Below are 13,297 nucleotides of genomic sequence, written 5' to 3'. Positions count from 1 at the left end.
TCAATGTAGGAACGTCAGTATGTAAAAAGTTGTTGATATTGTCGGAAGAATCGAACACCTACTATCATATTGACTAGTACCTACCATTACTAAAATTAATTAGCTAGTTACATTAGGTAAATTACAACGGTTATAGTATTAAATTTATATTAAATAAAGTATTATATATATGAAATATTGTTATATCCAGCATGGAAATATATTAGGGATGACCAACAAGTCAACCGCGGCCAATCAAACGATCGCGTTGTTAATCGCTAACGATATCGTTATTTCACAACGATAAGCAGCAAATTTCCACCAGTTTCATTTTCACAACGACAGATTTCTCCATTTATTCTATGAAATTATTATAGATTCATCGAGTTTTAAATAATCAATAATTCGATGCTATTATTTATCGCTCGTTGTTTGTCGCTCAAGGGAATTTTCCCTTAAACCTGAATTTCGCAAATGTCATGAAAACTAAAAATGTCATAGCATACGTTCTCCCCAATAGCCTAGTGAAGCTTCCGAACCCATATAGTATCATGATTTCCGGATATCCACAAAAAATTATTGTGTTTAACCAAAAATCGGTGGTTTCTAAGCTTTTTATACCATTATTATTTGTTTTGTTTACTTTAATCATGTATACGATATTTATTTACATCAAAGTCTCTCGATTATAAATGAATGATTTTAATATGATACATTCAGCGTAAACTAAATATTGACTAATACTAAATATCTTGTTAAAGAGAACTGAAAATAGTACACTCGAACCCGGACTTCTTGGGTTCATGCCAAGCGCCCTACAAAAAAGAAGATTCCATAATCAACCTAAATTGCGTACTTACTTTGCAGTTAATATAAAGTCATATTTGAACCTTGAACTGTCTCACATAGATAGGTAACTAAACTCATTGCTATTTTTATTTTTTTTTTTACAAAACAAAAATATAAAGCCCATACACATAATACTATAAGCATTAATTAATATTACATTAACTATAATAAATTTGCATGAATATTAAATAAGATTACAACATACTTACGTTAATATAATAATAAATAGTTATTGTAAACAAGTCGAGATAGATACGGCATCTGAGAGGCAGACCAATCACTTTTTAATCAAGTAAATTATCAATGGTCTACCAATAAAAAATTTCACAGGATTTCTTAAGTTCTTATAGATTTTGGAACTATGTTCCTTACCGCACGTTATCGTTCTGACTTGTTTGCTGGTTGGAAGGTAAAACCAAAAAAAGTGCAACACCAAAATCCGAAATGTAGGTTACCCAAGAAACTAAAACTTTTTCAATCTATTCAGCTTGCCATTAATCTACCTTAAAGTGATTGTAAACCTACAGTATTGTAAGAAAGTTTTGGTTTATTGCACGGTACATACATGTAAACCAAATATATGCTTTGTAGTGAAATAATGAGTTATTTTTGGCTGTACAATACCACGCAACTACAAAAATATATAAAATATTATATGCCAGTGATGCTTATAAATTTGATAATATAGATATCGCTCTTCAATGATCAATACTCCAACTATAGTCGTCTGTTTATTAAATGATGGATCTTCGACTAAATTAAAATTTTGTTGTTATATTATCGTATTATTATAAACTACAAGATTGTCTAAATATTTTAGATAGTTTTTTATCACACTCTCTAGATTTTTTGATATAGAAATATCCAATTGAAAAGGATAACCTATATTATTCATCATTTTTTCAGCCAACTTTGAACGATAAAATAATAATAAAAAGCCCGGTGACCTAGGAATTTTTTGTGATTTGTGGAAACTTTGTTAATCAGAAATCCCTAGTATTATACAATCCTTGCATATTATCCAATCCCTTGCTTGTTAATGGTATACAATAATTATTATCAAAGTTTAGTTTTTTTGCATTCGCTGTATCGTTGAATAAAATGTTATTTTATATTTTTAAAATTAATTTGAAAGAATTAAATAGAAAAAAAGCGACATTTTTAAATATACAAGGCACATTGATCTCGAAACATCTGAAGATATAGAAATATTTTGAAATGTGTATTCTCTTCACTAAAACATGACGTAATGATAGGTAAGTATATATGAATTTTTATAAATAATAAAACATTTCCGATACATTGATACAACTTTTTTTTTTAAATCATTACATTCTTTAAACTAAAACTAGAACTTAAACAATAACATATTGAAAACAATGTTCAATTTTTTTGCATAATTAATAAATTTTAACCTATTTGTTCAAACAACATTATTGTTGATGTGAAATATAAAGAAATTGTCTTCCATATCGAAAATAAGTATTATTAAGCATTGGATTTATACATTTGGAAACCAATAATGGCATACAAATGTTTTGAAACTCAAGTTAAAATTAAATAAAAAATAAGTTCTTGTTTTAGTTTTCATCTAAAAGTTTATTAGCTAATTTTGAACATGGTTTTTCGACAAAAATGACTAAAATGATCCCAAGAATCGTTGCATACGTCAAATATATCACACACGAAAGCATCTAATAAGAGAAAAAGTTACAATTAATTTTAAAAATCTATTTGACGCAAAAAAAAAATTAAACTTCATTAATGAACTCACAAAATCAAATAAAGAAAATACTGGAACTGTCCTCATGGAAATACGATCATAAAAAATGAATAAATTATGTCCTACATATATTGAGTATGATAATCGTGATCCAACTCGAAATGCATAGCACGATAAAAATTTATTTATCAAACCTGAAAACGGTATTGAAATATTAAATTGTGAAAGATCATGCATAAAATGAAATGATTTTTAGCCAGTAAAAAGTTCTGAACTTTTTTGATATTGATGTTATTACGACTCATAAAGGATGTTCATACATTATTTTAGAATTTGGATAATCTCGAAAATCTAATTTTAAGCCCCGTTTTTCAGCTTTTAAAATGGTCTTTTTGGAGTTTTTCCAAACAGTTAACTGTTAACATCTCGAAAACGGAAAACTTTACGAAAAAATCACAAAAAGTCTTTTTGACGTTAAATGACTCAAAGAAGTTAGAGTAACATTTACTTGGTTTAAAAAAATTGCATTTAACTGTTTCTGTGGAGGGGGTTGTATGCAAAAATTAGACCAATAGGGTTTCTGGCAAGATTCACAATATTAATCTAAGCTTTTCTAAAGAGGAATCAATTGACAAAATGCGGTACTCATATTTTGCACACCAAATCCCATCCAGCGCCTGTTCTAAAATACTATTAGATTTACCTTCCGCGTTAATATGATAACAGTATATAATTAACCAAAAAATTGCCAAGCTCCAAAATATATTTACGAATGTATCGTAATACACATAAAATATTTGACAATCGGCGCATAATTTAATGGGCGTTTCTCCAAAAAATGCGAATGACATTATCAAAAGGGTAATAATCCAACAAGAATATATTTTAATCTGAAAAAAGCTAACTTTATTTGATATCTAGTCAACAAGTTCAAATTGGTAAAATATAAAAATCGAAAATACGTGTGCTAACTCGTTGGATTTGGAATAATATCTAGAAAAATGTGCCAGAAGCGTTTTCAGTACATAAAAAATTGCAAAGTTATAAACCGATACCGATACATTACTAAGCATCATTTCGAATCCCAAAAGCTATACTTCACCAATTTGAACTTTAGTCTAGACCATGAGATTATCACTGAAAAATAGTAACTCACCTTAGAATTCGATTTCAGTGGCGAAGTCGTTATTTGAGTAAAGAAATACGCACATATTAAACCCATTATCCATGGATTTGCCCGAAAATAAGGCATCTTGTACAATAAATCAAAATATTCTCTTGAATGTCTGGAAAAAGTTCGAAACTTATTTTCGTTCAAAAAATAAGCTACATAGCCGTCCTTACACATTATAACATGCGGTGACTAAATATCCACATGCCAAAACAGTTATTATCGATGTTAATAGCGTAATACCCATGAATACTAAACCACTTTTCTTCGAACGTTTTGTATAAATTAGAAATGCAATCGGCGTAAAAAGATATAGTTGAGAATCGCATTGAACGTACCAGAAGTGCGAAATTGACTGTAGAGCACAATATTTGAAACATACACACAGTGTCGATAAAAGGTCTTCTACAACACATATATAGCTTAGCTCAAAATAAATCGATTTAGCTAAACATGCACTCGTAAAAGTTCTTATATTTATAAAACCTTATTTTATCACAATCACGCTCTCCGTTCTTAAGTTATGGAAGGAAAACGATTTCAAAATGGCATATTCAAGAGCGTTTAACGGCAAAACGAAGAAAGTTTTACTAGGGCATGTTTGGCTAAATCAACTTATTTTAAGCAAACCTATTTGTGGTAGAGTGTTGTAAAGATCCGATATTTTCAAAAAAATGTTTCTTTGAATACTTACTGCGGTTCTACGCATTATTATATAAAAATTTGCAACTCCAAGTATTTGTGCCCATGCTTTATTCCGCCAATATTCGACATCAGCTATATTATCCAAATAAAACGGCCCATATCCACAAAATTTTCCCAAGGTTATATAAAATAGAAAAACTATAAGTACAACGGGAAACAATCTTGAAATTGAAAATCAAAACGATTAAGATAAGTCAGAAATATTTATGTTTTTTTCTTTTAGTACCTGAAATAACGTTTAAAATAAAATTTCCACAAATTAAATTTACGACGTTTTGATACCATACTTGTGTGGAAATTGTACATTACTAAAAAGCTGCTTAGAAAAAAGAATGTATCTACAGCATTTCGAAAACGCTCAAAAAGATTTGAAAGTGGATTTAAATACCAAAACTAAAATTTAGAAAAATTTTTGAATTTAATTTTGCATAAATATGTCTGAAGTTTTTTAATTAAAACCTTCAAAACACTACTTTCATTAAAATTTGCAGCCTTAATAGTATGCTGAAATACATGATATATAACAATTAAAACAATCGATATTGTTCGAATTCCATCCAAACAACCAATTGTAGAATGCTTTATGGAAAACAATTCTTCTAAATTATAATTCAATGCAAAAATTTTGCAAAGTTCTAAAAAATAATATATATTTCAAGCAAAAATGGTTGGTTTTTTTTTTTACATATTTACCAATATTCCGTTTTGGTCCATAGTGCACGTAAATCGAAAAAAATATGTTAATTAATATAATTAATGCAAAAACTATCCTAAAATTTATAAAAATCAATAAAATCAAAATAAGAAAAAAAGATAAACATGATTGGGAATGTCGATAGAAGTGAAAACTTAAAACTTTGGAATAATTAGAAAATTAATCATGTTTTTCAAATTTTATATCAAACGCGATCTATGAACAGTAATCCAAAGTTACCAAAGATCAGAATCATTTAGTTAATAGTTAATTATGCAGCTTTTCTTATTATTACATAGGTGTCGTTTTTTTGGATTTAAACAAATTTTCCTAGGTTAAGGTGTTATATCTGTAGCTATATTCACAGAATGTTGATGGGAACCCTTAAGATTTTTCCCTATCTAATATTATTCATTATACATGTATTAAGTCTAACGCGCATATAGAAGTTTTCAATTCAAAAATTTTCCAAATACCTACATTGCAATTACATCCAGGGAATCAATTTTTGGATAATTGGGCAATGTTTGACACTGATCAATATAAAAAACATTGGGACTCAAACTATTATAAAAATTATTATGAACTAAAATTTTCACATCATTTTTAGTGCATCTATTTGGAACACAAACTGATTTGATTGGTTCGAATGCTGTATTCTTGTATATAAAATGTTCCATAAAATTTATTTCCTGTTTATTCCATAAATGTAATGATTTGTTAAATTGATTTAGTCTTGGCTCGAACACGACACTTGCATTAAACATAATTAAACAATATTTTCCAAAAATTGTGTTATTTTGGGTTTGAAAGTCAATTTCAATGTTAATACATTCATCAAATGAACCAAAATCAGCAACATTTAAATTTAAATAACCAGAATCAGATTTCGAAGATGCATCCATCACTGAAATTCCAAAATTGAAATTTTACTTTATTGTCACAAAATTAAACCGTGCATTTAACATACTTCGTAATGCCCAATTTTCACCATTCTCTAAATTTTCATGAAATATGTTCAGTTGTTCTTTACAAGATTCTGATAAATTATTTATATTTTGAAAATATTTTCCATTGAAAAATAAAAAATTGTTTGAAGAAAATGCATTATGGAAAAAAATTAGGCACGTATAAATTATTATAAAATATTTTTGAAACATTTTAAAACAAATCGGTGCATTTCTTGTAGATTCAAAATTTCCACTATTAAAATTAGTAATATTTTCGCGACATACAATAATAATACATAAATATAATGATTTAAACTTATACAATTTTTGGAGAAACAGAATTATTTTGTCCAAAACCCGCGAATTAAAATACAATTGTCATTATAACGACCTAATCAGGACATGATATATTGAAGACTATATTACCTCATTTAACAACTTCATGGCTAGTCACGATGCTTTAAAAATTAATAGCTTTGAAGTTAAGTTAGTTGTTAATTAATCACGAAAAACACGATTATAACTGAAGTGGAATAATGAATGGCATGGAATGAAAGATTTTCTTACCAAAATTGACTTTTTACCCGACTGCCAAGGAGTGGTTATGTTTTTAGCGCTTATTTTGTATGTATACATGTATATTTGTTTGTAAATTTCTTTATTACCTCGTATTTATCAAACAGCTCAATGGATTTCAATATTTAAGGTATCATTATATCTGTCTCAAAAACCCAAGACGTTTTAAATAACAAAACAAAATAGCGGATTTTGGTGGCGAAATAGTAATACGAGCAGGACTTAGATTTTGTTGGCTATGATTGTGTTTATTCCAAAATACTGTTGCAATTATTAAATTTTTAGTCCAAAATTTCTTATTTATCTCTTCTCAGTCAAACATTTGTTTTCCCTTTTGGTAAAAACGCTGGCTGTGCCGACCTGAGAAGCAGGTCTACCTAAACAACTTTCTCGTACATACATTTTTAGAGTTTATTTATGGTTGATTTCTGTATCAGCCCTAGCCGGTATTTATTTTTAAATCAATCAGAGTAAACGTTTTAAAAACATCCTTTATACGTAAATTGATTACTTATTGTTACTAATATAGTAATTAAGGACAAATCAATGTTGCATTCTGATGTAAGAGTTAATTTATTCATTAAAGACCTTAATACGATTAAATTGATGAGCATAGTTTACATATTTTGTATATAAAACCATAATTTCTATCAACACATACTTACAGATTATTTTTTATTTTACTTGATATTTAACATATAGAGTGTCCTCTACATAAAGTAAAGTCTCGAGATCTCATTACGTTGTAGAAAAACCGACTAAAATATTTCATTGATTTAAGATTTCTCTCTAAAGATGGCTATTTCGCTCCTCCATGTATAACAAAAAAGCATTAATGTGTACTTCAATCGTAACATTCCAAGGAGCTTTTATTCAAAGCTTAGTGGTGAGCAAAATTAGTCTCGATCTTGCAGTCTTAGACTTGGTCTTGCATATTTTTCAAGACCAATACTAAGACCAAGTAACCAAGAATCAAGACCAAGACGCAACTCTGAAAGACTGAAACGATGTACATAATCCCACTAAAATGGAAATGAGTTGGTTAAAGAAAGCGAATAAAAAAATACCACTTTCTAAATGTTAAAAATAAATTCTACCCTTTTTATTAATGATATAATAAAACAGAAATATAACAAATTTAACAAATGATATTCTCTCTCCGTTCTTGCGATAAATAAAACTCGATACTTAAACCTCGATAACGTAAAAACTTCTATATAATAATAAATTTTTGCTTCTCTTTTCCCCAGAGCCTAAAAGCTCTTTTACTTAAAGAGACTATAGTATATAGTATAATTTTATTTCATAGTAATAAAATTTAATAATAATTTTTCGCGTGAGAATGTAACGCACCTATTGACGGCCAGTACAAACTGCCTGTGCTACACTGCCAGCCATTTAGCTCAATGTACGCTTTGGGCGACCTCCAACTTACTACTTCTTATTTGTGATATGATAATATTGAATTACTATTATAGTTTAAAGTTTTCTTCGTTTAGTTCTATGCTAAATAATTGATTTTCAAAAACAAAATCCTTTCCTGTTCCATTTTCATTTAAATTGCACAGTGCGGTACCCGTCGCTTAAAACAGGCTAGATAAATGCTACAAAATATCAATAGTAATTTACTCTTTTTGTTTATTGGCAATTTTATGGCAGATACGATATAGGAATTACACTTTTAGACTGTGAATCTATTTTTCGTCATTGCCCATCACGATAAGTTTGACGATGAGGGGAAAATTATGGAAACTGATAAAGGAATAAGAAAGATATCGCGTGAATAGGCTAAAGAAATTATTCTTGCGTCAATCAATACCTCGAAATCTATTTACTGTGTCAATTAAATTTATTTGTATTGCCCACGCATTTGGTAAAAATATCCCATAATTTTTTGAATTACTACATACAAATATAATTAAAATGATGTAACACAGACAAATTGTAAGCATGTAAGTATGTACTGAACATCTGCCTTAGTCACGATTAACGAATTACACATTTTAAAATACTTTTTTATTGCCTTTTATTTCAAAACATATAAAAACAAATTTTTAATTGTTTTTGCAAAAAAAAAAATAAATTAACAGAAAGAAATGTGGATGACAATAATTCATGGTCGAAAAAGTTTCATTCTGAGAGTGATACAATAACATAAAATTATTTTTCAAGGTTTGCGCCATCCGTCATGCCATTCTTAACAACAAAGTTCTGCTATAAATACTAGAAAAGCAGCACTAATACCAATAAATAAAGCTAAAAATGCAATTTGAGTTTCCTGTAATGATAATCCGTCTTTAATTGCTTCACTTTCTGGTGAATTCACTTCTATAGAATACGTTTCACTCAAATAATCATTTTGCCATTTTGATAAAAGTCCAGTCTCTTTTATATGCAAAATAATTTGATTAAAGGGTTCTAATAATGGAAAGCCTTTTTTCATTAACATTTCAATTGGATATGTTACAATGTCTGATCTAAATGCATAAATTAAATGGCGTCCTTTAGAATTTATAAATCGATTTCCAATGTAATTCATGTATAATCGGGGTACAGCTACAGCAATATTCTTATAATATGAAACGTTATGTAAACATAAACCAATATCGTCACATATTGCAGCTTTTTGTAAAATGTCTTTGTATTTTGGATCTGCTTCATAGAACCGTCGATGTGGTTCAAGGATACCGTAATTCAAATCCATTAAAATTAAATCATCAAAATTTGATATTTGTTTTTCAAATATTGGTTCGGTTAAAACGCTCATTAAGAACGTCTGAAATGTAACACTTGCTATGAAACAAAACAAAATATACGAGAACGTGATATATCGAGCAGTCACACGCAAAGGCTGTTTTGGAATAGCTAAACTCAATAAAATTGAATAATTCCATAAAAATATTCTTCCTAAATTGCGATAATTTACATTTTCTAGTAGATCTTTTCGACTTAAGAACCATGTAAGTATCGAACACAAAATATACGAAAAAATTATTAATAACCATGATTTGTAAGAAAACGAAAATATAAAATTCTTCCATCGCGGTGTTTCTTCTGATGACGGGACACACCAAACGACACTTTCATCCAAATATGTAACGGTAAAATCAAATGTTTCATGTTTCTCATTGTCAGGTGGTATTGCTCCAATACTTATGTCAGCACGTGAAGATGCCATTTCTTTCAAAGTGTATGCTAATGTATTCGATTTTTGCCGTAAACGATATATTGCAGTAAAGTTTAGTTGTATGGCTATAATATTTAATAACAAGACTTCTATGCCTTTCAAGTTAGCATTATTTTCATCTGAAAAAATTTCATAATTGATTTAAGACATCACAAACGAAGCCAATTACGCCAAAGAGAATATAGAGTGGTAGCAATGTTTTATTCAAATCAGAACCTCCAACTTTTGATCTTATCCTTGGAAAAAGTGGGATCATACAATAGATACTAAAAGCAACTGCAATCAAACCAAAATAACGGACTTTTATTTAGTCTTACGTGACCTTGAAGCTTTGCACTTTTTATTGCAATGACCAAAATTTTGTGAAAAGAAAGAAAACTTGACGCTTTAGAAAACGGGGTACGATTGGAGTTTATTGATTCCACGATAAAGTAAGTACACGTCTGACAAATAGAACACACTCTATGCTCTCTAATTATGATATTACCAATTATCTGTCCATCTCGAATAATATACGGTTCTATTATATACGTTTGAACTCGAAGAGGACATCCGTTAAGGTTTATTGTTTTTAATTGAGCCTTTAATGGAAATAAACTTATCTCAGAATGAATTTCTTCATTTAAACATGTACCGACAATGTTTGGATTTTTAAATTCTTTGCCACAATGACCTTCAGTATATGGATTCCATGTGTAACAGTCCAAGTGTTTTGGATCAGATGGATTATGAACCATAATCACAGCATTGATTACTTGATATGTCCATAATTTTTCCAAAAAATGTGATACAATTTCTTGAACATTTTCCACAACCACATTTAACATAACTAAAATTTTAAAATATACTGAGCTTTAAGGAAACAAAGGTTTTCTTGGCTCAAGAAAAGTAAAGCGATAACAAATTTTTTGAATTTTATTTCAAACATTTTATTGTGTCTGTTTTGGAATATAAAGACACCTTAAAGAAGACGAACACTCCATAAAACACAAAATTTCAGTGAGTACTTTTGATGGGGAGATGAATTGTTCTCGATATACGGATTTCAAGTGATACCATATAGAAAATACTCGACCCATTGTAAAATATTTATTTGTATTTTTAAAAATTAATAAATACCAGGTTTCCTCAAATCTCTTAACAAAAAATTGTTTGATATTTTTTCATGTTTTTTACAGTCGTATTCTTCCTTTAAAAGAGCCTAATTCCGACAAAATTATTATGATCTATACTGATGAACATTTCCTGATTATAAATAAAGACCTACTTGAAAATTGTCCTGATCAATTGGGGGTGACATTGAGTTAGAACATGACCTTCAATGTAACTGATAAAAAGGTCAAAAAGTTTAACGTAAAATAATACCTTACCTAAAAAATTTCCATGTGAATTCCATGAATTAAATCTTGCTAATTGTTTTAAATTTCGATCAAATTCCTCAGTACTACGAACTTGTATAATATAATTAAATGCCAAATTTAAATTATTTGAAAATAATTCTCCAATTTCATTCGCTTTATGTAGAAATAATGGCCATTTCAGTTCATTATGTAAAGCACGTAAAAGTAAAATATCCGTTTTTGTTGATGATTTTTCTGTTGATAAACTTGTAGCTAATGAAAATGTGACAGTGGTACTCTCCTCAAAATATTTTCTTGCTACCTAAAATGCTTTTTAATTTATTATCTTCTTTTATTCAAAAGAAATTTATTAATAATCCAAAATAAACAAGGATAATTCAAAAATCAAGGGAAAAATCACTGTCTGTAAGTATAGTAAACGGAAATTTTTCCTAAAAATGGTTAATTTTCTGAAAGTCGCAATGACACTTTATTTTGTTGCACTTGCATCAGCATGAATGCATTGTCGACAGGTTTTAACTTTTTTTACAGAATAATGTTCGCTGTGAAATCCGGGAACCCGAAGCAAAATTTTTGGTCGTTTAGAGATAATCAGCTGCTAATCAAGTTTGTGATTTCTCTATTCAAAGCATGTAAAATTTTAGCATCTACTTGTTCTGATTTTATGTCTACCAATTCGATCTGAAAGCATTTACATTCTCCGTATATTTGCCCAAATTATTTTATCTTTTGAACAGTAGGTTTAAGTCAAATGTTCTGTTTTTCAAAATGATTTTTGGGACTTGGAGCCGAAAGGTTGACAGAATTGTTGAAATATTTCTCCCAAGCCTTTAATTTTAGTAGTTCAATCGATTTATTTCTTGAAAAATCTAAAGGACCTTATAAGTTTTTCAAGTTTGATGATTTCTTGAGGGATGAAAAAGTGTCATTTGTAACATTCTTAGTATAGATATTCGAAATTTACTTACATTTAATATGCAATTAGTAGCAATTTTAGAATAATCATATTCTAAAACATCTGCGTTGCTTATTTGATTTATTTTAGATTGAGCATGAATATATTCAATCAATAAATAATATATTATTAACAATTTGAAACCATCCATTTTCAAACATATGTGAGCTTTAAAGTATATTTCAAAATTGAATTAATTGACATCTTCACATTGAGATTTCATTTCATATCTACAATTTATATATAAATATTAGTGTCCGACCGAAACTGGAATTTCTGCCGAAACCGAATCTTCGGTATCTGTCTCAATACCGATTGATTGTTTACTGAAATTTGGCTTTTTTTTACACTTATACAGACAGTTAACACGTGATAAATTATCGTCATTAATTTTTCTGAGCATGGTACGAAATAAATTGATTTATATAATAATTCCAACAGATTTAGGTACAATTTTGTTTTCAAATTAAGAATTTTATCTTACGTACCGTTTCGAAAACGGCTGTGTTCAACTTCCGATATGTCATGATTATGTTGTTTTTTTCAAATCTCAAAGGATGAATTTCAAATAATTTGAACAATGGCCATTGAGTTGGTCTTTTTTTATGAATATGTAAAAAGTATTTTGAAAATAATATGCATTTCTTTTAAAATAATTAAATTTTCACAAATCTTAACTCATGGGCTGTTCATGCAAAATTATTAATTGTTATTAGCGATGTAATTATTGAAAAACTGTTTGTTTATTATTTTTAATACAAAATACTTTGATAGATTTATTGTTGAAAAATAAAAAGCTTATGTAGATTTGTTATTGAAGAACAAACTTAAAGCTTTAATGATAAATACATATATTGTGAAAAATTAATTATCATGTTAGTACCTACTTGTAAACATACTAGATGTTTAATATTATTTGCGGCCGTTAATATATTACCTATACGTAAGGCGTCTGGAGGAGGTGACTATATCCCCTTAAGGTCGCTTTTTAACAACCAGGTTATTAGCGACCGCAGAGATTAATACCAAATTAAAATTGTTATCCAATTTTACCCTATGAAATATCGCATCCTAAGACATCGAAAATTTCAAAAAAATTTCAAGAAACTACCAATACTTTGTCTCAACTAAATACGCGGCCCTACAG

The 13,297-nt window shown here is 28.6% G+C and overlaps 1 protein-coding gene across 1 annotated transcript; it reads right to left on the bottom strand.

Moving 5' to 3' along the window:
- Positions 1 to 1,811: 1,811 nt before the first annotated feature.
- On the bottom strand, positions 1,812 to 6,187 carry LOC123291667. The gene is made up of 7 exons (XM_044872032.1): positions 6,092 to 6,187; positions 5,602 to 6,028; positions 4,417 to 4,588; positions 3,896 to 4,077; positions 3,708 to 3,837; positions 3,255 to 3,441; positions 1,812 to 1,912 (listed from the first exon to the last, which is right to left on the bottom strand). Coding segments are annotated over exons 1-7 (1,200 nt in total). The 5' UTR covers positions 6,093 to 6,187.
- Between the last annotated feature and the right edge of the window lie 7,110 nt (positions 6,188 to 13,297).

The sequence above is a fragment of the Chrysoperla carnea genome, chromosome 2 (assembly GCF_905475395.1).
Source record: "Chrysoperla carnea chromosome 2, inChrCarn1.1, whole genome shotgun sequence".
Lineage (NCBI taxonomy): Eukaryota > Metazoa > Arthropoda > Insecta > Neuroptera > Chrysopidae > Chrysoperla > Chrysoperla carnea.
This window is presented reverse-complemented; position numbering and strand designations above follow the sequence as displayed.